Genomic DNA, 25,393 nt, shown 5'->3' with positions numbered 1-25,393 from the left:
AAAATATTGTTTTTGGAATGTCGGTCTCAGGGGTTGGTCTGTATTGGCCTATTGTGTAGATGCTATTGTGTATTCCATGGCTGAGTGATGAACAAAAATCACCGTCCCTCATTTTCAAAAGAAACTATTTGAATGGGACAGCAAGTTTTTATACACACTCACCCCCTTTAAAAAGGAAGATAACACCACCAAAATCACCGACCGTGATGTATTTCCGTGTAAGCTATTTCAGGATGTCGGGCTAGTATTCCTGATGAACTATTATGTTATTTTTGCCAAACACATTGAATTGACTTACTACCATGTTTTGCCAATTTTGTGGAAAGTGATGTTTGATTGACGCCGTGGATTGAAAAGTTGTCACGATCATCATGACAATTAAATGACTGAAATTTGGCATGTTTGGTGTAGTCGGATATATCAGAAGCACTGCAATAGGTATGTAGACCTGTACGTGCATATTCTACTCTTTATATTTCGTTTAACATACTTGGAAAGCCGAGTTCCATGTAAAGATTAAAAAATAATGTATATCCGGCATTAACTTCATTATTACGTTTGTGCACATTAAGAGTAAGGTTAAACAAGTATAGCTGCAGACTTGCGGTGTGATTATGTATAGGCCTACATGTAGTGAGAGGAGGAGGAGGGGGGGGGGGGGTGGCTATATAACTTTCCCAACTATTGATCAAGTCTCCTGAACATGACCTTAATTGCGTGATGGTACTGGTGGTGGTCACTGTCAATTACGAGACAACATCTTATGTCACTGTCAGAATACAAAATGACGAAGTGCGGTAATTTGATATTTTTCGTCCCCTGCGACCGCAGAACACTGCAAAAACTCCGGTGCTGATTTATCACAAACCCGGAACCTATTATTGTCCACACCAGAGAAGTGTTAATTAACACCAGTTGGTTTTGGCCTAACACCAGATATGTGTTTATACAACACCAATTAGTATCAAAACAGCATCGGTTTGATTCCAAACTGGTGTTATTTCAATACTTCTCTAGTGTGGACAGATATAGATGTCTGGATATAGATGTCTGGGAAGAGAAAGTCGTCGAAAAACAACTCTGGTGATAATGAAGAGACGAATGAAAAATTATCTACTATCTCTGATCAAGAATGAGCTAGGGAAACTTTCCAATTCCTTGAATGCTAAGTTGACCGTCTTGGAGCAGTCGATCGACAGTATACGAGAGGGACAAAGTAGCATTGTCAACTCGCTGTCGTTCCTCAACGAGAAATTTGAGGAAATGAAGTTGAAGGCCGAGAAGATAGAAAAGGAAAACAGAGAACTGAAGGAACAAAACATCTGCATTCAGAAGAGATTCAGTGAGTTGACCTTCCAGCTTAACGAACTTGACCAGTACCACAGAAGAGTCAACTTGGAGGTGGCAGGTGTACCAGAACGACAGGGCGAGGTTCCTGAAAGGATTCGATCGTACTTAATATCGCGAAACACATCAGCCCTGAGCTTGCAGCATCCGACTTCGATGTACGTGGTTCATCGGCTGGGTTCCAAACGTCAAGCTGAGAACAAAGCCCGCCCAATCATCGTGCGATTCACCACAAGACGAGCTCGGAACATCATGTACGATGGGAGAAGGAAGCTGAAGACTCTCTCCACAAAGGATCTTGGATACAACAGCGATGGCAAGATCTACCTCAATGAAAACTTGATCGCTTCCACTAAGGAGCTAATGAAAGATGTCAACAAGGCCCGCCGAGATGCCGGATACAAGTTCCTGTGGACCCAGAATGGCCGAATCTATGTAAGGAAGGATGAGAAGTGTCAACCCATCATCATTCCAGAGAGGACTTTTCTAAGCTGTAGAAGGACTATCCATGTTTTTCCATTTTCCAGTATTCTTTTTATTTCTTATGAAATTCACGTCACAAAATTTTTCGCATCGATCAATAATTGTGTTATTTTCCGTGGTATATTTTGCATTCTTTCACTGCCCTTTCAATAATGTTTCAATACCAGACATTTCATGGAGGTCATTTTACTTATTTTTGTGTGCAAATATTCTTCATCGACCGTTAATAATTGTATCAAATCTTTATTTTGTTAACTATTACGACTGCAGTATTTTTCAAACTCGAATTTGGGGTCATGACGGTATCAAATCTAAAAGATGCTTTATATGCTCAGCTTACAAAGATTTTGATTTAAAATGGCAATATATTCTATTTCATAATGGTGGATAATATGCGTGATTTCCCATTTTATCATCTGAATAATGATGACTTCTTATTACTAAATCATCCAAGTCAGGATAAAAGCAATATTATCTCAAATCATCATACTCCATTTGATAGATTTTCTACTGATATTCTTACAAATAATTTTGATGAACTTCAAGTTGAATTCGATATTCATGATAAAGCATACAATCTTTCCTCTTCTCCATATTTTACAGAAAATTCATTCAAAGACTATGCTAAATTGATTGGAGAAGATGATGTTTTTATTTTGCATTTGAATATAAGAAGCGCTAACCAAAACTTCGAGAAATTACGATTATTATTAGAAAATACACAATTTGCCAATCCCCAATTATTGCTCTTACTGAAACTTGGTTCACGGAATCACCGAATTCCTTATGCACCATCCCGAATTATGATATTGTTATAAACAGTAGGAAAAATAAAATTGGAGGTGGACTAGCATTATATATTCCGTCTTCATTTGATTATGCAATTAGACATGAATTTGAATATATAAATGATATCATCGAATCCTTATTTGTAGAAGTAAAACTTCAAAAAGATAAGAAAACTCTAATAGGTGTCATTTACAGACCTCCTCAAACTTCTTGTATAGAAGATTTTTTACTTGCTACTAATGAACTTTTGCAAAACGGAGAATTGATAAATAACAATTGTATCATCACTGGTGATTTCAATATTAGTCTCTTGACCAGTAATCACTCTGCAACAAACGATTTCCTTGAATTAATGTTAACTTCTACTTTTTTGCCGATTATTTCTAGACCAACCCGTATTACTGATCATTCTGCTACGCTTATAGATAATATATTCTGTAACTCTCACCCTCTTCCGAAAGCTGGCATTGTAACGACAGACATATCCGATCATTTTCTTATTTTTACCCATATCCAAACAATGCAATCACTCGCAAAAATGGAAAAGAAATATAGGATCTGTCGCAACTTTAGTGACAAAAATATTGAACGCCTCCAAGAAGATTTAAGCTCTGTTGATTGGTCTGACGTTTATAACTCGAAAGAGAATGTCGATGACTCATTTGACATATTTTTGAAATATTTCAATGATTGCTTAGATTCTTGTGTTCCTTTAAAGAAATATCGAAATTACGACTATAAACGTGTTCCAAAGCTACCATGGGTTTCAAAAATGATATTAAGGTCTATCAATCGGAAAAATAATCTGTATGTTTCTTATATATCAAATCCAAATGATGTTTCACGGAATAGATACACGTCTTATAAAAATACCTTAACAACTACTCTCCGAATAGCAAAAAAGAGGTTTTATTCAGAAAAATTACAATCATATAAAAACGACCTTAAAAATACATGGAAAACAATAAATGGGGCTCTAAACAAAATTAACAAATCTAGTGCTGTTAATAAATTATGTGTAGATGGAAATATGGTTGAAGATACTCATTCTATAGCAAATGAATTTAATTCATATTTCTCTCAAATTGGACCAAAGTTAGCTGGAAATATTATCCCTGTAGAAAATTCGCTTAAGGACTTTTTGGACAAACAAAATGATAATTCAATATTTCTTACTCCAGTTCATAGAGAAGAATTACTTGAGATTGTATTTAATTTGAAAGCAGGAAAGACACCCGGATATGATGGCATTACAAATAAAGTATTGAAAAACATTATACATTCTCTTGCTGATCCCCTGCTTCATATATTTAATTTATCATTGCAGCTTGGCCAGGTCCCAAAGAAGATAAAAATAGCTAAAGTTATACCCATTTTCAAGAAGGGGGACCAGTTAATTACTAGTAATTATCGCCCAATATCTTTGTTAACTTCGTTCTCAAAAATTCTTGAAAGGATCATTTATAAAAGGACAGTTGCTTTCCTTAAGAAATATAGTATTATATGTGATAACCAATTTGGTTTTAGAGAAAAACATAATACAACTCATGCTATATTGGCATTAATAAATAAAATATCTACGTCTTTTGATAATTCTGATCATACTGTAGGATTATTCCTTGACTTCTCAAAAGCGTTTGACACAATAGATCATGAAATACTGTTATGTAAGCTATCAAATTACGGTATCAGAGGGACAGCTTTACAATGGTTTAGGAGTTATCTTACTGATAGAATTCAGTTTGTTACAGTAAATGAATCAGAATCTCCAACAAGGCCAGTTTCCTGTGGAATTCCACAAGGTAGTATTCTTGGCCCCTTGTTATTTATACTTTATGTTAATGATATGAAAAATTCATCTCATGTTCTCTCATTTATTCTCTTTGCTGATGATTCCAATATTTTCTATACACACCATGATCCACATGTACTTGTGATCACTATAAATACAGAATTTAAAAAAGTAACAAACTGGATTAAAGCCAACAAATTGTCACTGAATCTGCAAAAAACTAATTATATGCTTTTTAGTCATTCATTGAAACATCTACCGCATCAAATACTTTTAGATAATACTGAAATCAAAGAAGTGCAAACAACAAAATGTTTACGTCTTACTATTGATAACAAGCTTACGTGGAATGCTCATATCAACAATACTTGCAAAACTGTGTCAAGAAATATTGGAGTCATCAATAAGCTTAAATACGTTCTACCAGCACAGGCGCTATCCATGTTGTATTGTGCATTAATTCTACCATATCTTAATTATGGAATTCTGGCATGGGGTAATGCCTCTCAAACGAGACTAAATAAAGTCTTGCTACTTCAGAAAAAAGTACTGAGAATAATATGCAATATGTCCTTTAGAGCTCATACGGATGAATTGTTTCGTCAGAAACGTATCCTTAAAATCAATGACCTGTACCGCTTGCAACTATTCCAATTCATGTATCAGCTGGATAGAAATAGTGTACCTAATGTCCTACAAAAGAAATTTATGAGAAACAATACTTTACATTCATATAATACGAGACAATCAAATGACTATCACTTACCTAAAAGTAAAACAGTATTTTCTAGCAAAACTGTATTTTTCACAGGACCAAAACTCTGGAATTCTCTGGACAGAGAAATGAAAGAGGCAGCTAATCTTATACGATTTAAATTACTCATCAAAAAATTTCTCCTGAATTCTTATTGATTCAATCTAATATTTGTGAACTTCATACTTATCCACGGTAGTATTGATTATTTTTTTAAGTCAATATTTAATTTTGTATATAGTGTAAATACATTTGTGTTACAGTGTTTATATCTATATAATTTTATAGAATTTTGCTGATTATTTTACTCTATTTGTATCATATTACCCTTGTATAAAGTTTTGATAGGGGGTCTACATTTTACAAGCTCTGCTTTTTAGTAGGCCCCTCCACTTTTTTCATTTCATTGCTACGTTTCAATCCTGCATATGTTATGCATTTTTTTTCATTGTAAACATGATTATGAAATGTACTTTGATGATTGTGGAATATGAATATATCAATAAATAAATAAATAAATAAATAAATAGATTCTGGGCTGGTGGAATTTTTACAGTGTTGATTACAATTCGGCCGGGGGGGGGGGAATCATTGGAGCGTTGTGGCCCAGAGGATTAGTCTTCGGACTTTGAAACAGAGGGTCGTGGGTTCGAATCCCAGCCATGGCGTAATTTCCTTCAGCAAGAAATTTGTCCACATTGTGCTGCACTCGACCCAGGTGAGGTGAATGGGTACCCGGTAGGAAGAAATTCCTCGAATGCTCGAGCGCCCCATCAAGGTAGCCGTGCTAAAGCCGGGGTAATAATAACAGGGCCCGCTGGGAGAACAGTTTTCGGAACTGAAGTGGCTACCCTGGGTAAATATGCCGCTATTATTATTATTATTATTATTAATCCCCTTACATTTACCATGTCAGTATTTTTTCTCGTTCATCATTTTCTCTTTAATTCTCTTTCGAGCGCCCTAACGTTTTCACGCATAACCATTTAAGAAGCTGTTGCTCGCACGAGCTGACGTGAACATGGTGAAAGTATACGACTAATGGCAAAATTTGCAGTTTTTTTAAGCCACTCAATGTTCGGGTCTTCAAACAAACATATTACGCGCAATTGTGCACATTCAGTATGACACAAATATTATTTGTCGTATTTTGCTCGTGCCTATTGCAAGTCTTGCAATCAATTGCTGATTTCTGTTTTCAAAGCATATTTTAACCGGTTGAGTTATAGGGTACTCCGGGCTGAAAATTTCATCAAAATCTGATAACAAATAATTAAGTTACTGAATTTTCAAGTTTCGCAATATTTTGTGGAAATACTTTAATATGTAAGCCATCATGGATATTCATTAGGTGGGCTAAAGATACCATGTACCCATTTTTTTCTTCTGTTATACACGAACTCATAGAGAGGGATGATCCCAAAAGCCCCCCATTCATACGCCAGTGATACAGTTCCGGTCATTCGTTATGGGTTTATTAACATTATAGTCTAATTCTTCATTAGTTTACTTCTCCAGAAAGCTTCTTCCGCCGTGTGCAATCTCCAAGTCACCCATATCACTGGACATCGTGCGTATATCTAAAGAATATGGCTACTATCAAGATGATCATCATAACTTTACTTCTTGCATACTGCGGGGACAACAACTTCGTCAGTGGTGTAATAACAGGTAAATGTCCTTTTGCCAATCACGTCTCAAGAGTTGAAACCCATTGAAATACATAAATTAAATAAATTTGTGTTCAACATCTAGAATAGTGTATAAACTTTTGTTAAAAAGACGTTTTTGTTATTAGGAAGTGCTCCGGGAACCACCATTATTGGTGCTAGCTTTTATTCCAACTTTTCATTTGTTCATATTCCCTTTAACAATTCAATCCATTTTCCCATGGTATTTATAAAAGCAGAGAGGAACATTGATAAGACTTGAAATGTTCAATATCCAACTCTATAGTTTATCAATATTTATTAAACTACTATAAAGCATGTCACGTTACGTATTCGTATATCAAAAGGTGAAAAAATTGTCCACTCTAATGGGAAGTGATGCATCAACATTTGTCGACCGGCGAATAAATTCGATTTGGATTGGCTATCAAGAAACACTTACCTGAGTTTAGTAAATTAAGAGGCTTTTATAGGAGGAAATTATAATTTGTTTAACAAATTTTCGGCATTACTCCTATTTGTTTAAGATCAGTATGCTCGATCTGTAATGAAAATCATAAGATCAGTATGCTCGATCTGTTTGAAATTCATAAATAATAAGTCAGAAAAATTTGAACCAGTGGGATTCGAACCTGCCATCTGGTTCCAATTTTTTCTGACTTATGATTTATGATTTTCATTACAGATCGAGCATACTGACCTTAAACAAATAGGAGTAATGCCGAAAATTTGTTAAACAAATTACCTGAGTCTGTCTATTACCATGATTACGATGGCAACTTTCAGATAATAATTTATTGTTGGTGCTGACAACTTTCCGAATGGAGACCTTAACAACGAAAATGAAGTAAATAAGCATGAAACACGTGGAGGGTTGTGGCCGGCCAATGGATTCGTCTCCAACCTCTGGAACAGAGGGTTGTGGGTTCGAATTGTGGCGTTATACATGTATTTCCTTCAGTAAGGAAATGATCCACAGTGCGCCGAACAGGTTAGGTAGATGGGTACCGGCAGGAGTAGTTTCCCAAAGAGCAATGAGCACGTACGGAATCGGAAGCCAAGCTTTGCCGGAGTAATACGGGCCATTAGTGGTATTGTAATAATTAAACATAGGTCCCGGGGGGCCACTTACATTGGCGAGTGGATACTTTGCGCGACCAAAAAACAAGTAAAAAGGATGTCTTTTTCACGATAGGGCACGTTACTTACGTAACGTGATAAGGGTGTCAAAAACACAAAAATAATGAAAAAGGGTACCTATTTCGCTAAGAAAATTACGTGTTCAGGGTCGAATTTGCGGGGATGATAAAACAAAGTTAAATGTTTTATAAAGGGTGTCCTTTTTGCCCCCAAACTGCGTGTTTAGAGTCCGATTTGCGCGAGGTGTAGAAGGTGGGGTCGTACTAAACCAAATAAGGTAAAGCCGACGACCGAAGGACCGTAACAATAAAACATTCCTGCACTTGTTAAGGGGTTCATTTCAGGGAATATTTGCCAAGAGTATATATTGCGGATTGAAATAATCGCTAGAGGGTATTCATTTGTCTCGCAATCTACTATGGTCAACAAGGAAATTCGTGATCACTCTCAGTATCAGTATCGTTTTGTTTCCAATACTTGTTAAGGGTAGCGTTTCACACGCCAATACTTGTTAAGGGGTGCATTTTCAGAATATGGAAATTACGTGTTTAGGGTGCTTTTCGAGACCCCATGGTCACGCATGGTATGCACTCGTGAATGGAAGTGCCCCCCCCCCGGGACATAGGTTTAACTCTAGTCTTATTCTAAACCACACTGATGCTAGGCTTCATAACATTTCTTCCATATTCATGACGATAATGTAGACCTATCTATTAATGAATTAAAAATCATTATATAATTTTTTTAATTTTCCTATTCTTCCGTTTCAAAACTCCAGCAATTTCTGTCTGCATTTTTTGCAGCAGGATAAGAATAATTCAATTGGTGAACTGGCACTCCACAAAAGTGTGGTCTAAATGCAGGTTTATCTAAAACCATGGCTATCAATATACCTCCCATCGAAGATTAGGGGCGTCATGCAGTTAACGTATTGATAATTTCTCGACCAATTTATCTACAGATGTACGTCTTGTTGGCGGTCCATCTCCTGATAAAGGGACAGTACAGATAATGCAAGATATTGGCACATGGAACACAACATGTGGAATAAATTTTGATATTAATGACGTCATTGTCATTTGTAAGCAATTGGGGTACACGGGGGCAAACAGAGCAATAATAAGCACGCCATATGGACAAGATTCAACTCCACAAACAGGGCTACGTTGTAATGGTGGTAAGTAGGCCCCTTTATTTTCTCCGGGGAATTTACAAGAAGATAGACTCAAGTAAATTTTCTAACATTGTTCCAAAACGTTTAATTGATAGTCGAATGACATTATGGCATGATTGAATGACATGATGTTATGGATTCATACCAAAGATATTCTGAAATCAATGCAGTATCCTGACTAAGGCTGCCAACGCGGAAAAATAGTGCTTGGCATTTTTGTGGTGTTAATGATAATGAATAATGATACTCGTACTCGTATATTCAAGAAACGCTATTCACTTTTGTATCATATACCTTTACAAAAAAGTCATATACAATGAATACAATAGAAGATAGCATTAACATAACAATTAAACCATACAACAACATAAATCACGCATTACGGGACTTCCGGTGCATCTTGGAACAGATGGTACTGATGATCGTTTCAGGAAATTTTTTGGTATGTTTTATCGTTTTATCTCTCTTTTTGCGGAGTACAATCATACAAGTAAATATTGCTGTCCAATTAAAATAGCTTTCATAATAGTGCATCATCTGCCGTGTATTAATTCGATTAATTTAATTCATTTAAGAAGACTGGTGGAACTTGGCAATGAGCAGAATGATTTAACATATTTTTACTCTCTCTAGTCGGTAAAAGACCAGCTGCAGTCGTTATATTTGGCAATTATGTTGAAGCATGTTTACAAAAAAAAAAGAATTGTTAATTTTGTTGCCCTTATCATGCTCACCTTCTCTTTAAGATGAGACCCAAACCAAATTATTTTCTTTCAAGAGAGAAAATTAATGTTTTTTTTTTATTATATTTCTTTTCAGATGAAAAAAATTTAGCAGGGTGCGAATTGCTTCCGGCATCAACTTGTCAAAGCGCTGGAGCAGCTTCATGTCATGGTAGGCTATAGATTCATCATATAGAGATTAGTTTCCCTTAAGTTGATTTTAATAAAGTTAAGGGGGGGGGGGGTGTTAAATAATTGCTCGAATAAGTTCGCAAAAATATCAACTCTGCCATCAATGGTAATTCCATCATTGGAAATGTCAAATGTTATTGTTTCTGGTGATTTTAATTACGATGCAAAGTTTCATGAATAATTTGCCCCAGATTAAAGAATAAATATAGTACTGTATTTCTAGAATCATGACTAACAAGGTATCTTTTTGACCACCCTTTTCTCCAAGAGAAGAAAACACAACGACATGCGAGATGCTCCTTGAATCATCGCAACACATCTGTTTGTTAATTTTTCAGGCGAAAATTATCTTGGATGTTATGGTGACAAACCTACTGACCGAGTTTTCCCTGGCGACAGTTTACTTAGTGATCCAGATATGACTATTTCCTACTGCATACAGTACTGTAACAGTATAATCACATCTAACTATGTATACGCGGGCGTTGAAAATGGCAATGAATGTTTCTGCGGCGAAGAAGGTGATAACTACACTAAGCATGAGGTAGCATCAGACAGGAGCTGTCAAACTGCATGCCAGGGGAACGATACCGAGAGCTGTGGCGGTTCAGGATACATAGCCGTCTTTAGAAGTGAGTACAATGTTTTTGGACGCAATAATCAATAAAAGTGAAATGTTTTAATTCGCCTCCGAATCAGGTAGTCCTGATGACACATTTTGTCGTTTTGAAGACTTTTCTAAATTATCATTAGTCCTGACACACATTTATTTCATAAGTTCATAGCGTCTTTTCCTTAGAGGCTATAGGAATACGCAAAAAAGGAGTTGTCTGATCGAGATGCAACAACTCTAACACGCGCGAGGTAAGGGATTTGCATTCTAAAGGTTACAGCAAATCTTACACCCCGTTCCCATTGTCACGTTTAACGCCACGATTGAAGCGGTGCTCTTAAAATCCTGGAGTAGTCGTGATGATCGTATCAGAACGTATTAGATCGTATCAGATCAGTCGAGGCAATCGTATAGATAGTAGAAAATATATGAATGGTAAAATGATTTTCTTGATCAGGGCCGAAAGGGTTATCGTGGCGTTCGCAACGGATCGCATGATAGTGGGAACAAAGTTTTAAATGTACGACTGGTTCACGATCCGATATTGGAACAAATCGCATTTTGCTCATTTTCTATTTATTCATTTATTTATTTATTTATTTATTTATTCATTCATGTTTTCTTTATAAAAAGCAGGGTAGTCCCATTCAAGCCAGAGGCCTGCTTTACAAGGGAGCCCTTCTAAATAACTGAATTAAATGCATCTTTTTATTTGAGGTTCAAATTAACTAAAATAACAATTTACGACGAAAGCAAGTCTTTATTTTGGAGTAAATGCAAAATTAGTTTCAAATCGTACCCAATCATACGATTGCTATGACATCATTACGACTAGATATTAAATTCTCTTTTATTCTAATAAGGTTGATAGCATGGTCAGAGATTTGAATGTAGGCCTTCGTACGATAATTTCGAACACTACACAGCACGCACAGTAAGATATTCGATGCATCAATATCAACATAAAATTCTAAAGTGCATTTTATTACAAAATCGACTCACGGACGAATGGTGTGCGGTGACCTTAAGATGGCGGCGCGGTGACTTCAATGCATAAGATCTATAACAATTTATTGATGAATAATCATTGATTATCTGACCTGATTGATCAATTTCCATGGGAAGTTAATAGAAAAAAACAAGCCGTTAAGTGACCACTTTATAGAGGGCAATAGTTTCACAATTCCACAGGGGACATTTCGATACTCTTACTTTTCATGCATGCTCATGAATAAAAAAGCAAACTGACGAAATATGGATCAGCCGTCGTCGTCATGGACCGCCAGCAGTACATCGATGAAGCCATGAAACATCTCAATAACCGATCTCACTATGCACTTCTTGATTCTGACCCCACTTGTAATTTCTCCCTACAGATCCAATCGACACTGAATGACATGAAAGAACGCAAGCATCTATCTGAGAAGGCCCACAAATTTCTCTCCCCTACTAATGCTAAACCTGCCCGCTTCTATCTCCTCCCCAAGATCCATAAACCTGGCAACCCTGGTCGACCCATCCTCTCAGGAAATGGTTCCCCAACAGAGCACATCTCACTTTTTGTTGATTATCACATTAAACCCCTTGTCTCACGTGCACCCTCTTACATCCACGACACTCCAGACTTTCTCAGGAAACTCAATGACATCAAGGACCAGATACCCGAGACTGCGATCATCGGCACTTTGGACGTTTCTTCACTGTACACCAATATTCCCCACGATGAAGGTATCCAAGCATCATGTGAAGCCTTGGCCGCCAGTGGCCATTCCAGTCCCCCCATATCCGATATCAAATCTCTGATGTCTCATGTACTAACAAAAAACAACTTCACTTTCATGGACCAGCACTACCTACAGATATTCGGCACAGCAATGGGCACCCGGATGGCTCCTTCATTCGCCTGTCTCTTCATGACCAAGCTGGAACAGCAGATGTTAGATTCTGCCCCCTGTCGCCTGTCTCTTCATGACCAAGCTGGAACAGCAAATGTTAGATTCCGCCCCCTGTCGCCCATGGATTTGGTGGCGTTACATAGACGACATTTTCTTCATCAGGGACCAGGAGGAAGATAGCCTCCACAAATTCATTGATGTCTCAGTCCAGAAAAGGCCTAACGGTATCACCAGTACCCTGTACACTAAACCCACAGATACCCACCAGTACCTCCACTCATCCAGCTGCCACCCCCGTCACTGCAAAACCGGCATCGCTTACAGTCAAGCCCTCAGACTTCGCCGTATCTGCTCCGAGGACCCTGATTTTTTTTCTTCCATACCAGGAATTTACAGAAACATCTCTGTGCCAGGGGCCACGGCAGTCCAACTGGCAATCGACAAAGTTCGTTCTCTCCCCAGATCTGAAGTTGTCAAACCCAAAAGTGACAAGACGACTACCGACAGAATACCTCTTGTGACCACCTTCCATCCCAATCTACCCCTCTCCGCAAATTCCTGTGTGATAACCACCACATTATACACACTTCTGATCGTCTCCAACAGGCCATTCCGATACTCCCCATTCTAGCATACCGACGCCCACCGAATCTCAGAGACCTGATTGTTCGTGCTGAATTGCCCCCCTCACTAACCATTCTTCTCCCATACAGCATGGCACCTTCAAATGCACCAGCAACAGATGTATTATATGTGAAATACACATTCACGAGGGCGACACTCACCAGCAACTCTACCAGCCTTTCTCACCGAACCAAGGGCAACATCACATGCACTACCACTAATGTTGTATATCTCATCACTTGCAGAGTTTGTAGGGTACAATACGTAGGGGAAACCAAGACGACACTCAAGAAACGATTCTACGGGCACAGATCCACCGTCAACACAGCAAAGCTGGACACTCCAGTTGGCCGCCATTTTAACCTTCCCAACCACTCCATCATGCACTGACATGATGCTACAGGGCATCGAATCTTTAGGTACCCGTCCTGACTCAGTCCGTACTAGCAGAGAGAAGTTCTGGATGAGACGACTTCGCACCATCCAACCTCATGGCCTGAACATCTAAGAGGGGAACGACTGATTAATCCTTTTTATACACTTTCCATTTATATACACATATATTTTTCCCCTCAGCTCTCTTAGATTAGTTACATTATAGTTTCTGCCTCTACCTTCCTCCCGGCTTCCTCCCATTCTCATACAAGCTCAGCTCTAATTTACCTTCCCTTATTCAGGCTATATAATAATTAGCATATATTTTTGTTTCTCTCCCTTCACCTCTCAGATTTACCACTTATTTTGTTAATTTTCATGTTCACTATGGGTTTTTTTCTTAATACACCCCTCTCTCATACAGCATCAGCTTCTGTATTTGCTTTTACCCTTTTAGGCCATTGCTTCCCTTCCATTCATATATACAGGTTTTTTTTCTACTATATAGTCTTCTGTTTTTTCCCCTCACACCCAGCGGATTACAATATCATTTACACCATTTGTATATATATATATATATATATATATATATATATATATATATATATATACTTTTTTTCCTCTTTGGATATATTTATATCCTTTTATACTTACAGATTTATTTTTACACTTTCTTCTCTTAGTTTAATGCTCTATCATACATACTTATGTCTTTTACACATTATCAGTTGTTCCCCATTCTTTCCCTTTTATCCCTACTCTTATGCACCAGTTTATCATGCCTTTCTTTGTTAACGGTTTGACCCACCTCTCATTAATTCTCTTGTTATTCATCTCTTCCTCATACCCTCTATCGCTGTTTTGTTCCAGATCCTGTTTGATGTTGCCTGCCTCATTTCTTAATCCCTCTCCGCTTGAGGTCTTTCTTTGGCCTTACACTAACTTCCCTTTGTGTCTGCCTACTCCTTTTCTTTCATCCCCTTCATATACCTGATTGGTCATCTATTCTCACTAATGCCCATTTTGTCTCCTTGTTTCTAGTGTTGCTGTTGAATGTCTGTGGTCTATATTATGGTTGTTCCACTTTATATGTTTGTCATTTTGCCTCCGAAGAAGATTCTGCTAGGATCGAAAGCTAAGGCCCCTTTTGACTCTCTTATTTATTCATTTGATAACATGTCTTTTACTGCTCTTTCAGGTTTATTGAAATATTCTGCTATTAGAAATCTGAGAAATCTTGATTTTGTCTTAGAATCTAATTATAAATTCGTAGTTCTGCTCCATTTAAATGGAAGTTCTAATATAATTCATCATGTTCATCAAACTGAGATGTTTTGTATTTGGTTACATAATGCACACCAAACCACAACAAGCTACTTGTTAAACAATCATTTTTGTACAAAATGGAAACGACCATTGACAGTTGGGAGTGAAGTAAAAATAAATGTGACGTTGAAATGAAATATAGAGCTAATATCAATATCCGATATTCCCAGGCGCGTAGCCAGGGGGGGGGGCGGTGGGGGCGGTCGCCCCCCCCAAAAAAAAAAAAAACGTCCCCAAGAAGAAAAAAAAAGAAGGGAAAAAAGAGAGGAGAAAAGGAAAAGGGAAGGGAGGAAAGGGAAGAAAGGAAGGTAGCTTTGTGTTTTTTTTCCTTTTTATTCTTTATTTTTTTCTCAAAAGAGAAACTCTTTCACTCTTCTTGCTCTAAATTTATATATGAATTTTGCTTCCGCGCTGCGCGCGGTTAAATGACAATATTGAAGTTCTCCATTGTTTCCCCCACCTTTCTCTAACCCTGTTTTTCCACCTCAGCTATGTGCTTCTTGCCAGTTAAAGTTAAAATATTAGGGCATGAATTTGAGTAAGGTTAGGCCGAAGTAAATATATGAAGTTATCTTTTTTTTCAATTGATCGCGCAACTTCTGGTCTGGTCGGCTCCGGGCGGGTAAAATCTTTATATCAGTTTCTGCCGTCACCTCCATAAAGTCAACTTCTCCCGCTTTTCAGCTCATTACTAAACAACCATAATTTTGGGGCAAACAGGTTCCTAATTTAAAAAGAGGAAGGTATGAAATTCGTGTCGTATTAAATAAAAAAGTACAATATTTTTTTTTATCAAATTGTATTAAACTTCATGTCATTTCAATGCATCGCAGAAGTTTCAACTTTTTGCGCACTATTTTCCTTGTAATGAAGTTCAATAATCTTAGAAAATCAATTGAATTAGAGCCGATTGGGTATAAGAGATATCTACATTTGATGAAACGTCAGCCCTTTGAAATTTCAGAGTTTCATTGCTCTGCGCGGGGAGGAATATCTTCCTCTACCAATCTTCTCCTCTGTTTTGGGAGTTAAAAATATGCACTGTTGCTAAATTGTTTGTAATCAAATCTGATCTTTCCAAAGAAAGTATTCAATATATCTTTGAGAAAACCCTTTTCTCGGGACCCTTTTTATGGCAAGAAAAATTGATAAAACGCTTTAGCTTCCGCGCTTCGCGCGGAGTTATCATTTTAATTTCCTCCATTGTATACCTCTTTTGTGCATTCACAATCACTTTTGAAAACAAGGTTCAAAATTGCAATATAGTCAACCGAATTGGAGGTACTAGAGACAAGAGAAACGGCTCCTTTTCATTTTAATTTATGAAACACTAAAAGCTTCGCGCTTCGCGCGGGAGGGTGAAACTCCCCTCCCTGCACCCACCCCCAAGGGAGCGCGCGAAGCGCGCTCTGTAAGTGTTTGCACGCTTCGCGTGCATTTACCGCCCCCTCCAAAATGAAATCCTGGCTACGCGGTTGGATATTCCCAAACCCATTTTTATTCGTTTTTATTCATTTTGATGACTGTGTTTGAAAAATACATAAACAGTACAAAATTTTACTGGTACATCGACTGCGGTAGCTGTCTCGACTACAAGTTCATCAACCTTTCAGAGTACAGCAGGTAGGCTTAACATAAAATATTAATCACACTTCAGACGCCGGCTTTTTATGTGAATGCATTAAAGGTCAAGTCCACCCCAGAAAATCGTTGATTTGAATCGATAGAGAAAAATCAAACAAGAATAACATTGGAAAATTCATCAAAATCGGATGAAAAACAAGAAGCTTATGACATTTTAAAGTTTCGCTTATCTTTCACTTATGTACCACTCAGTGATATGAAAATGAGAGAGTCGATAATGTCTCTCACTCGACACTATTTCTTTTGTTATTTATCGTTTGAATCATAAAATATTTTTATTTTAATTTACCGATTTGATAGTAAGGTACAACCTGACATAACCATAAACTGTTGAAAAATAGTATTTCGCATGTTCAGAGAGGAATTATTTTATTTTTACATGACAATGAGGAGAAAATAAGAGTGTTAAAATACAAAAGCAACCCGTGGTCATCTTTACAAGCTTTTTCTGGAAAGGAGTAGGTTGAGTGTGAGGCAAAACACCTTCAGTGTTAGAGTGGTGAGCGACTGGAATTCTTTGCCTGCTGATATAGTCAAAGCATCAACAGTCAATCACTTCAAAACAAAACTAGACAAGTTTTGGTCTGCATGGCATTATGCTCATGCATGGGATTAATACTAGTCACTGCATTGTCACAGCAAAGGACAAATAGCACAGATAGCGATTTATCCGAGCTAGGAAGACAACGTACAGTACAAGATCATGAAGATAGACCTGGAAACTTGACTGCAGACACAACTGTATTTTTCCAGTAGATGCGGTATAAAGGTATAAAAGAAGTAGTGAGTGGGTGACGTCATCAGTTTGCTCATTTGTATACCGACCAGGATGTGCATGTAACTGTTTTGTGAATTTAAGCGAAACTTTAAAATGTCATGATTTTGATGAATTATTCAGTGTTAAGTTACTTTTTGAATTTTTTCCTTTTATTCAAATCAATATTTTGTTGGGGGTGGACTTGTCCTTAAGCGTTGTTTTCATTGCTGGTAATTTGCAGCTCCTATATTTTAATATGGCCATCATTTCAGTTCATGCATTTGGTAATTGGTAATAGGAAATAAGCATTCTACTATAATAATAATTGTAATATACACTTATTTCTTTTCAGCATTGTTAGTCGCTCATTAGATAATGTGCAACAATTCCTCTTTTTATTTACTTCATTAATTTCTTTGTTTTGGCTGAATATTTACCTTCTATCCAATGAATTTGTTCAGAGACGTCGATCCTGAAGGAAGGGGGAGGGGCGATTGCCCCATTGTAAGCATTGTTGTGGGGGGGGGGGGCAATAATCGATTTCCCCCGATAATTTTTAAAGTTGGACTATTCATAATATGCAATGCAAATATATGTTTTAAAGAGCATTGGCAATCACTGTACAATATTAAACTAATTAGCATAAAATGCTATTACAACTTTTGGTGTGCTTTCGTGTGCAAAATGTTGTACGTTTTAGCACGCTCAGCGCAACGAACATTTTAGACCGTTGTTTTAACTTTGCCCCACCAAATCAAACATATGGATCGACGCCCCTGCTTTTTTTATCGAATTGCCTTTGTACACTTGAGAATTCCTTGGTATATGGGTTATCGTTTAAAGTCACATTGATCACGGTGGATGCCATCAACTTTGGGAATCTTCTTCCACACATAAATCTCTTTGAAACAGCTACTAAGATTCTCTCAAATCTCTTCTTTTCATCATTGGGTAGCCTCCCATTATAATAACGTGTTGAATTAGAATGAATTTATCAAATGTTCAAAAAGGGGCAACTCAACACCTACTTTAAAATTATAGAAAAAAAGATATCAAATAATTTTCCCTAGTTGTACGACCGGAAATTAAACAATCTGCATCCATTTTAATAATGAGCATGATTATTCACCGGCACAAATATGATTTGACGCAATCATTTTTTTTTTAATAAAGTTTAAATATTAATGTTTCTGAGACTATTCTTTACATTGCCCTTTTTTGCATGGTGAAACTGTAAAGATACTTTAAAAATGAAAAAAAAAAATGCTTAGAGTGCACTGCAGGTTGAAAATATAATAAATAAAGGAATCAAATAAATAGAAATTCATAAAAATCGGATGAGCAATAACGGAGCCATCGAGTATTAGTTTTGAATGATTTCAGGAAACATTTTTATTTTTCGTCATGAATATGCAATTGAGCGGGCTGATGATATTTTGTCACTCGCTCTGTCCATGTTAAATGAAGTCCTTCCTCGATTTCTTCATACATTTGCATTATGAAGTTATCTCACTTGTAACAAACGATCGCAACACTGACGGTCTCACCAATTTAATCTGTTCTTCATCTTATTTTCACAATTTCTGGAAAAGAAATTGACTATTGTTATTTTATACGTGATAAACATAGGCGGCGGAAGCAGGGACGGGGGACTCGTCCCCCCTAAATTTGAGGTGGGGGACGATCCCCCCTAAATTTTGTGTCGACAACTTTTTTTTCCTTGTCAATTTGTTTCCTTCACCCCCCTTAATTCAGGTGGACCCCCTAAAATTTTGATGGTCCCCCTAAAATTTTGGTTGATAACCTTTTTTGGGCTTGTCAACAAACTTTGATGGTCCCCCTATTTGTTTTTGCTTCCGCCGCCAAAGTACGAATGTAAAGACAGGAGATCATATGACGACATGCATATAGTTCGATATTTCGTTGAAGAATGAACAACGTGTGACTAAATCGATGACTTCATTACATTTCATCCGATTACTGTTGGAATTATGATTTTTGTTATGGTTTAGTCCAACTGTATTTCTAATCAAATCTCTTTAATTGTCAGCCTGCGATATGCTTACATATGCATGTAAGGATACTGCAAGGTTGAAATAACCTTTTCACCATATTTACTTTTCTTTTGTAAAATTTCCTCTAAACGGTAAGGGTATAGGTTCAATATATATTTTCCTCCTCATTTTCCTTATCTTCCTCCAAATCCTCTACCTCTTTTGCTCGTTCACTCGTCGTTCCTTTTCTTAAAATTCCAGCCCTTTATTGTTCTTTTACTACCGGGTATCAAAATGATAACTATCAATAATACAAATGGTAACAATGATTATAAATACTATTCACTCTAAAAAAAGTTTACCCAATATTGGGTAAAATGGGAACATGCATGTTGGTTGGGTAAAAAAGATACCATTAAACCCCCCCGCAATGTTGCATTGAAATAGCCCAATATGGGGCAACAAAAATACCAAGCAAACATGCATATTCCCTTTCTATCCAAAATTGGGTAAAAATTTACTCAGGGTTTTTAGAGTGTTTGTTGGTGATGATAGTAAATGATGAACATGATGGTAATGATGATAAAATACTGCTTTTAATAATTAGTAATAGTAATGATGATAAAATCTATACAATGAAAGTAAAATTGATAATTATGATGATAATGCTAGTAATAATTGTAACAATTATTTTAATTTGGGAATTTAAAACAAGATCGAGGGATATCATGAATATTATCATTATCGTATCAGTATCATAGTGAACCCCCCAAAAAAAAAGAGGGTTCAGATAATTATGGTGAATGGAGCAAAAGATGCGAGCGAGCGAGAGGTTTGACATTCTTAATAATAATTTTTTTGAGAGAGATTTTGACATAACATTTAGAAAATCATGTTTCACTCTTTTGCTTTTTTGCCTTTTCTCCCCGGATCTTGGTAGTAAACTTTTGAGGGGTAATATCCCCCAAGCCCCCATTTATACACCAGTCATTGTCTTTTTGATTCCATGACATTTCCACCGGCGACAATCGCTCCGCTCTAAATTCCACACACTAATCGAATGACCAACTTCAACCCTGAATTTAACACCATACCCTACCCTAAACCTAAACCCAACATAGAACCCTATTGCAATCCTAACCCTACTCCTACATCTTACACGAATTAAGCCCGGAGCAATTGTCGCAGGAGCTTATGTTGTGTCACCCCAATACCGTCATTATCAATTAATAACAGTGACAATGGCTAAATCAAAAGCAAGACAAATGCAATGACGTAATAGTATAGTAGAAATATGAAATGTAAAAGCTTTCAACTAACAAGAACAATTAAATTGAATACTATTATTCTTACCAGTTCCTAGTCCGACTACAGCTAGCCCAGATGTAAGTCCTACCATCTCCATGGTAACGGGGAGTGGCACCCCAACAACAGCACCTCCAATTACGACAGCGATGAGCCAGTCACCGGTAGACCGTCCCAGGAAGGGTGGCGATGGTGGTGATATAGGTGAGAAGATTTTACTTATTTTCGTAAAACAATACAATGAAATTTATTCATACGTAATGCCATTTTACCGTTGGTCCGTTAATCCCTACTTTTCGGTGGAAGACGCGCACGGAACTTTACGACGGTAGTTGATTTTGAAAGAGACTTTTGTGCCCGTCGATCCGAGACTGTCCCACAGTGCATCTTGTATTACATGAGAATTTATTTACCTTTCGCATCCACAACGGAAACATTCAATCTGCGGTTCGTGTGCAAAATACTATGGCAACAGCGACATTTCCGATTTAGGACGAGTTTCTAGAACCGCATGTTGTTCATCCTAGAGCTCGAGGTAGCCGCCCAACGGCCAAAGGGTTCACTTCCATTGACGAGTGGATACCAGGCGCGACCACGCGTAAAAAGAGATTCTTTTTTTTAAGAGTGGACACGTCACTTATATATATGTAACCTAATAAGGGTTTTCACACGCGAAATACTTGTTTAGGGATGCATTTTCATAATCTGCAAAAGAATTGTTTCCCTTGCTTATGGTGCTTTTCGAAACCCCATGGTTGCGCCTAGTATCCAATCGTCAATGGAATTGGTCCCCGGGAATTGGAAATCTTAACCCCATTTCGGGGGAAAATAAAACATAATGCCCGTCACATTCACGAGATGGCTAACCATTTGTGGAGGAGGAGCGATCAAACGGGGGACAAAAACACAACCCCTCCCCGCAAATTCGGATGGTCTTTGAGACGAATATGGCATGCGGTGCACATACATGTATCAACGCATGCGAAATTGTTTAGCTGGAGAGGTGAATATGACCCATGAAATCAATTGCCAGTGATCAACCAATAATCCACGTTAGATGAAATATCGATTAGATGGACTGTAATAATATATACTTGAGCCTTAATTCAGTAAGTTTTTCCAAATCAATATGTACTCGATTTGTTTGAAAAACCACTTTCTTATCCATGTCATAGTCTATCATGTAAGCCAAGCGTTTCTCATATCTCCAGCCGAGTCCAACTGCCTAAGTACAGTCCCGGGTTAAGGCGGACATGGTATGATAACCAGTCGTATATAAATGAAAGCCTGAAAGCACGGGATATAGTCTCACAACTTGAAGTGGCATACATGGTGTCACATGAAATAATTTTGCGCACGAAACGCAGATCTAGTGCCTGTAACACAAAGCTTAGCAATGATTGTAGAACACTTTTCAACGATTGATTCCATTGATTATAATGTAAAATCAAGTGTACAACTAACTCTTGTGTTACGGGACCCTAATGTCTGCGTCCTGAGGTTTGCGAAAAGTGCCTGTTAATGAGGGAGACAATGTGTATGTATGTTTGCGTGGGTGGGCGCCTACGTGGGAGTGTGCGTGAGTGGGCGTGAGGGGCGGTCAAAAAGCATTGCGAGTTCCAGCTCGTGCAATATTTGTGTCAGTTTGTCACAATGGTAATGCTCAGAGCTTTATAAACATTTAGTATAAGTATTCCCCCCCAGATATCTGATTTGGGTAATGATATTAATAATGATAGTAATATTGAACGGCTCTACTTTCGGATAACATCAAATATATCACCCTAAAATGATCCATGGTGACCCTACCCATTCGTTAAAACTTAATTTGCCTTCATCTTTTTAACAATAGGCACATTTTGGTAACGGAGCTTTAAAATCTCCTTTGAAAGTTATTAGAATAGAATTAAAAAGTGGAACAGCCCTGATTTAGCAAATGCGATGAGGAGTGTTTTGCCATGTGATGTCATCATCTTATTATCGCAAAAAATTAGAGGAAAAATCTATTTTATAATAATAATAAGCATTAATTTATATAGCGCATCTTTTAGATGGATATATTTAGCTGCGCTTGTTCAGAGCTCTTTTTACTTATTTTGGTCTACACAGCATATTTTCTTGAATAAAGAGATATGTTTTTTAATTTTGATTTGAAGAGAGCCAAGGGTGGAGAACTTCTTATATCAATTGGCAGGCTATTCCATGGTTTGGGGGCAGCAAGTGTAAATGCACGATCACCAAGTGTAACTTTTGTTTTGTGAAAGTGTGACTTTTGTTTTGTGAAATGGATTATAAACTAATTCATTATCTCAAGTAAAAGACACGATTTTTCATGGTCCTTGTCAGTTACTTGACAATTGGATCTAGATCTTTGGACTTTGCTGGATATTTCTCTAAAATAGAGGCATATGGCAGTTTCTCCGCTCAAATCGGTAGTACTGGATCATAAATGTATTGCTAAGGGAAATCTGCTGACTCATAGGGAATTGAACGTTATATAAGCATGTCATTATTTCATTTTATTTGATATTTTTACAGGATTATACGCTGGTGTCGCCGGCGGTGTGGTTGTGGTCATCATCATCGTCATCGTTGTGGTTCTTTGTATGAGAAAACGGTATGTACATGTATACCTCGACATTCATTTACGAGGAAATCAGATAGTATGAAATGTCTTAAACCACGAAAACCGTTGGGATGGGTATTCTACTATGCGGGAACGGTACATCTCGACATTTACTAAGAAACCAAGCAATAGGAAGTGTCTGAAACCCTGAAAAGCGCTGCGATGTGCCTATTTGAGAGTAATACATTGATATACTTGAACGAATGAAATAGTGACCTTATGCTTATCTACCACTTTCCCCATGATTGTCTAAGCACAAACACAAAAAAGAAAACAATGAGCGATGATGTAATTTCACAATATTCACTTTACTGATACACACTTGATATAAAATTCATTCAATCTTTAACTTACAGATCCCGGAGGGAACAAAAAAGGGTACCACAGTCACAAGGCATGACCATGATGGAACCTTCAAGCCCGAACAGCACGCAGGATAACCTCTACCACGACATGTTCGTAGACATGACAGATGAATCCCTGCAGGCTCCCCCGGAATCTTCCACGGATAACGATGTTACCTATTACTCTTCCATGACGGACAGAGAGCAGCCAGGAACCGAGGATACCTACTATTCGTCTGTAAAAGAGCACGGAAATACGGATGAACCGCACACAGAAGATGGCGGTTCGCCTGATAATGCAGCAGCGCCAATGCCATCGAATGGCGGCATTCACGAACTGTACGCCACGCCGGACAAGACGACGAAAAGCAAGCAGCAGGAGGATTTTGGCGCGCTTTACGCGAAGCCTGACAAGACGGGGAAGGGTGGTGACGGACAGGCTCCGGAAGACTTCGCCGCGCTATACGCAATGCCCGACAAGAGCCGAGGAACGCCGGAAGGTCGCGAGGATGTCGATACAAACCCAGCAGGACTGGAAAATAGGGAAAATACCGAGGAGGGACCCTACTCACTGGCTGATAATGACGATACAGGACTTTATGCCATGTCAACCGCACCGGGACATATAGTCAGCGAAGATCCGGATGAATATGGCATTGTCATGGTTGATAATGAGCTATATGCTATGTAGGCTCGTTATTTTTTGATATTCTTGCGAGAACAAATATGAACTGAACATATATCCGCCATGTTGAGCCAAGTCCATTCCAGCAATAATTTTATTTGGATCAATATGGAAAACATACTTGTAATGTCCTCAATAGGAGATGGTATGCACGTTTTTGAAACTTCATTTTTTTTCTACTGTAACAAATCAATGATGTACATCACATGGACAGTGTTTACACAAGAAAGTCCGAAATGTGACATAAACAATTTCCTTTTGCAATTTGTCAATGAAATGATTTTAATTATTTTATATTCATAAGCGCAAACATGGTGGTGACTCCGACAGGGCGCCCCGCTGTTCGACCGTGTTCTAGGCCTACTGTTTGTCCCACCTTAGATGGAACACATTTTATTACTATGCTTAAATCATCATGAACACTGTATCAATACTCTGAACGTAATATAATAGCTGTATTTATCTAACCATGAACTTTTATTTTCAAGGAAATCTACAGGTATTTTCTTGAAATGAAACATTTTACATTTTTGTCTCACCTGCATAGCAGAGTGAGACTATAGGCGCCGCTTTTCCGGTGGCGGCGACGGCGGCGGTGTCAACATCAAATCTTAACCCGAGGTTAAGTTTTTGAAATGACATCATAACTTAGAAAGTATATGAACCTAGTTTATGAAACTTGGCCATAAAGTTAATCAAGTATTAGCAAACATCCTATTAGAGTTTCATGTCACATGACCAAGGTCAAAGGTCATTTAGGGTCAATGAACTAAGACCATGTTGGAGGAATCAACATCAAAATCTTAACCTGAGGTTAAGTTTTTGAAATGTCATCATAACGTAGAAAATATATGGACCTAGTTCATGAAACTTGGACATAAGGTTAATCAAGTATCACTTAACATCCTGCATGAGTTTCACGTCACATGACCAAGGTCAAAGGTCATTTAGGGTCAATGAACTTTGGCCGAATTGGGGATATCTGTTGAATTCCCATCATAACTTTGAAAGTTTATGGATCTGATTCATGAAACTTGGACATAATAGTAATCAAGCATCACTGAACATTTTGTGCAAGTTTCAGGTCTCATGATTAAGGTCAAAGGTCATTTAGGGTCAATGAACTTTGGCCGAATTGGGGG

General features: G+C 37.7%; 1 protein-coding gene across 1 annotated transcript; it reads left to right on the top strand.

Annotated features, from left to right (window-relative positions):
• LOC121430822 lies at positions 1 to 24,828 on the top strand. The gene is made up of 8 exons (XM_041628235.1): positions 1 to 438; positions 6,684 to 6,836; positions 8,937 to 9,152; positions 9,969 to 10,043; positions 10,402 to 10,695; positions 20,648 to 20,800; positions 23,135 to 23,213; positions 23,579 to 24,828. The coding sequence occupies exons 1-8, from the start codon at positions 399 to 401 to the stop codon at positions 24,255 to 24,257; spliced, it is 1,689 nt and encodes a 562-aa protein (XP_041484169.1). The 5' UTR covers positions 1 to 398; the 3' UTR covers positions 24,258 to 24,828.
• Positions 24,829 to 25,393: the final 565 nt, after the last annotated feature.

This window comes from Lytechinus variegatus, chromosome 17, assembly GCF_018143015.1.
Source record: "Lytechinus variegatus isolate NC3 chromosome 17, Lvar_3.0, whole genome shotgun sequence".
In the NCBI taxonomy this organism is placed as follows: domain Eukaryota; kingdom Metazoa; phylum Echinodermata; class Echinoidea; order Temnopleuroida; family Toxopneustidae; genus Lytechinus; species Lytechinus variegatus.
This window is presented reverse-complemented; position numbering and strand designations above follow the sequence as displayed.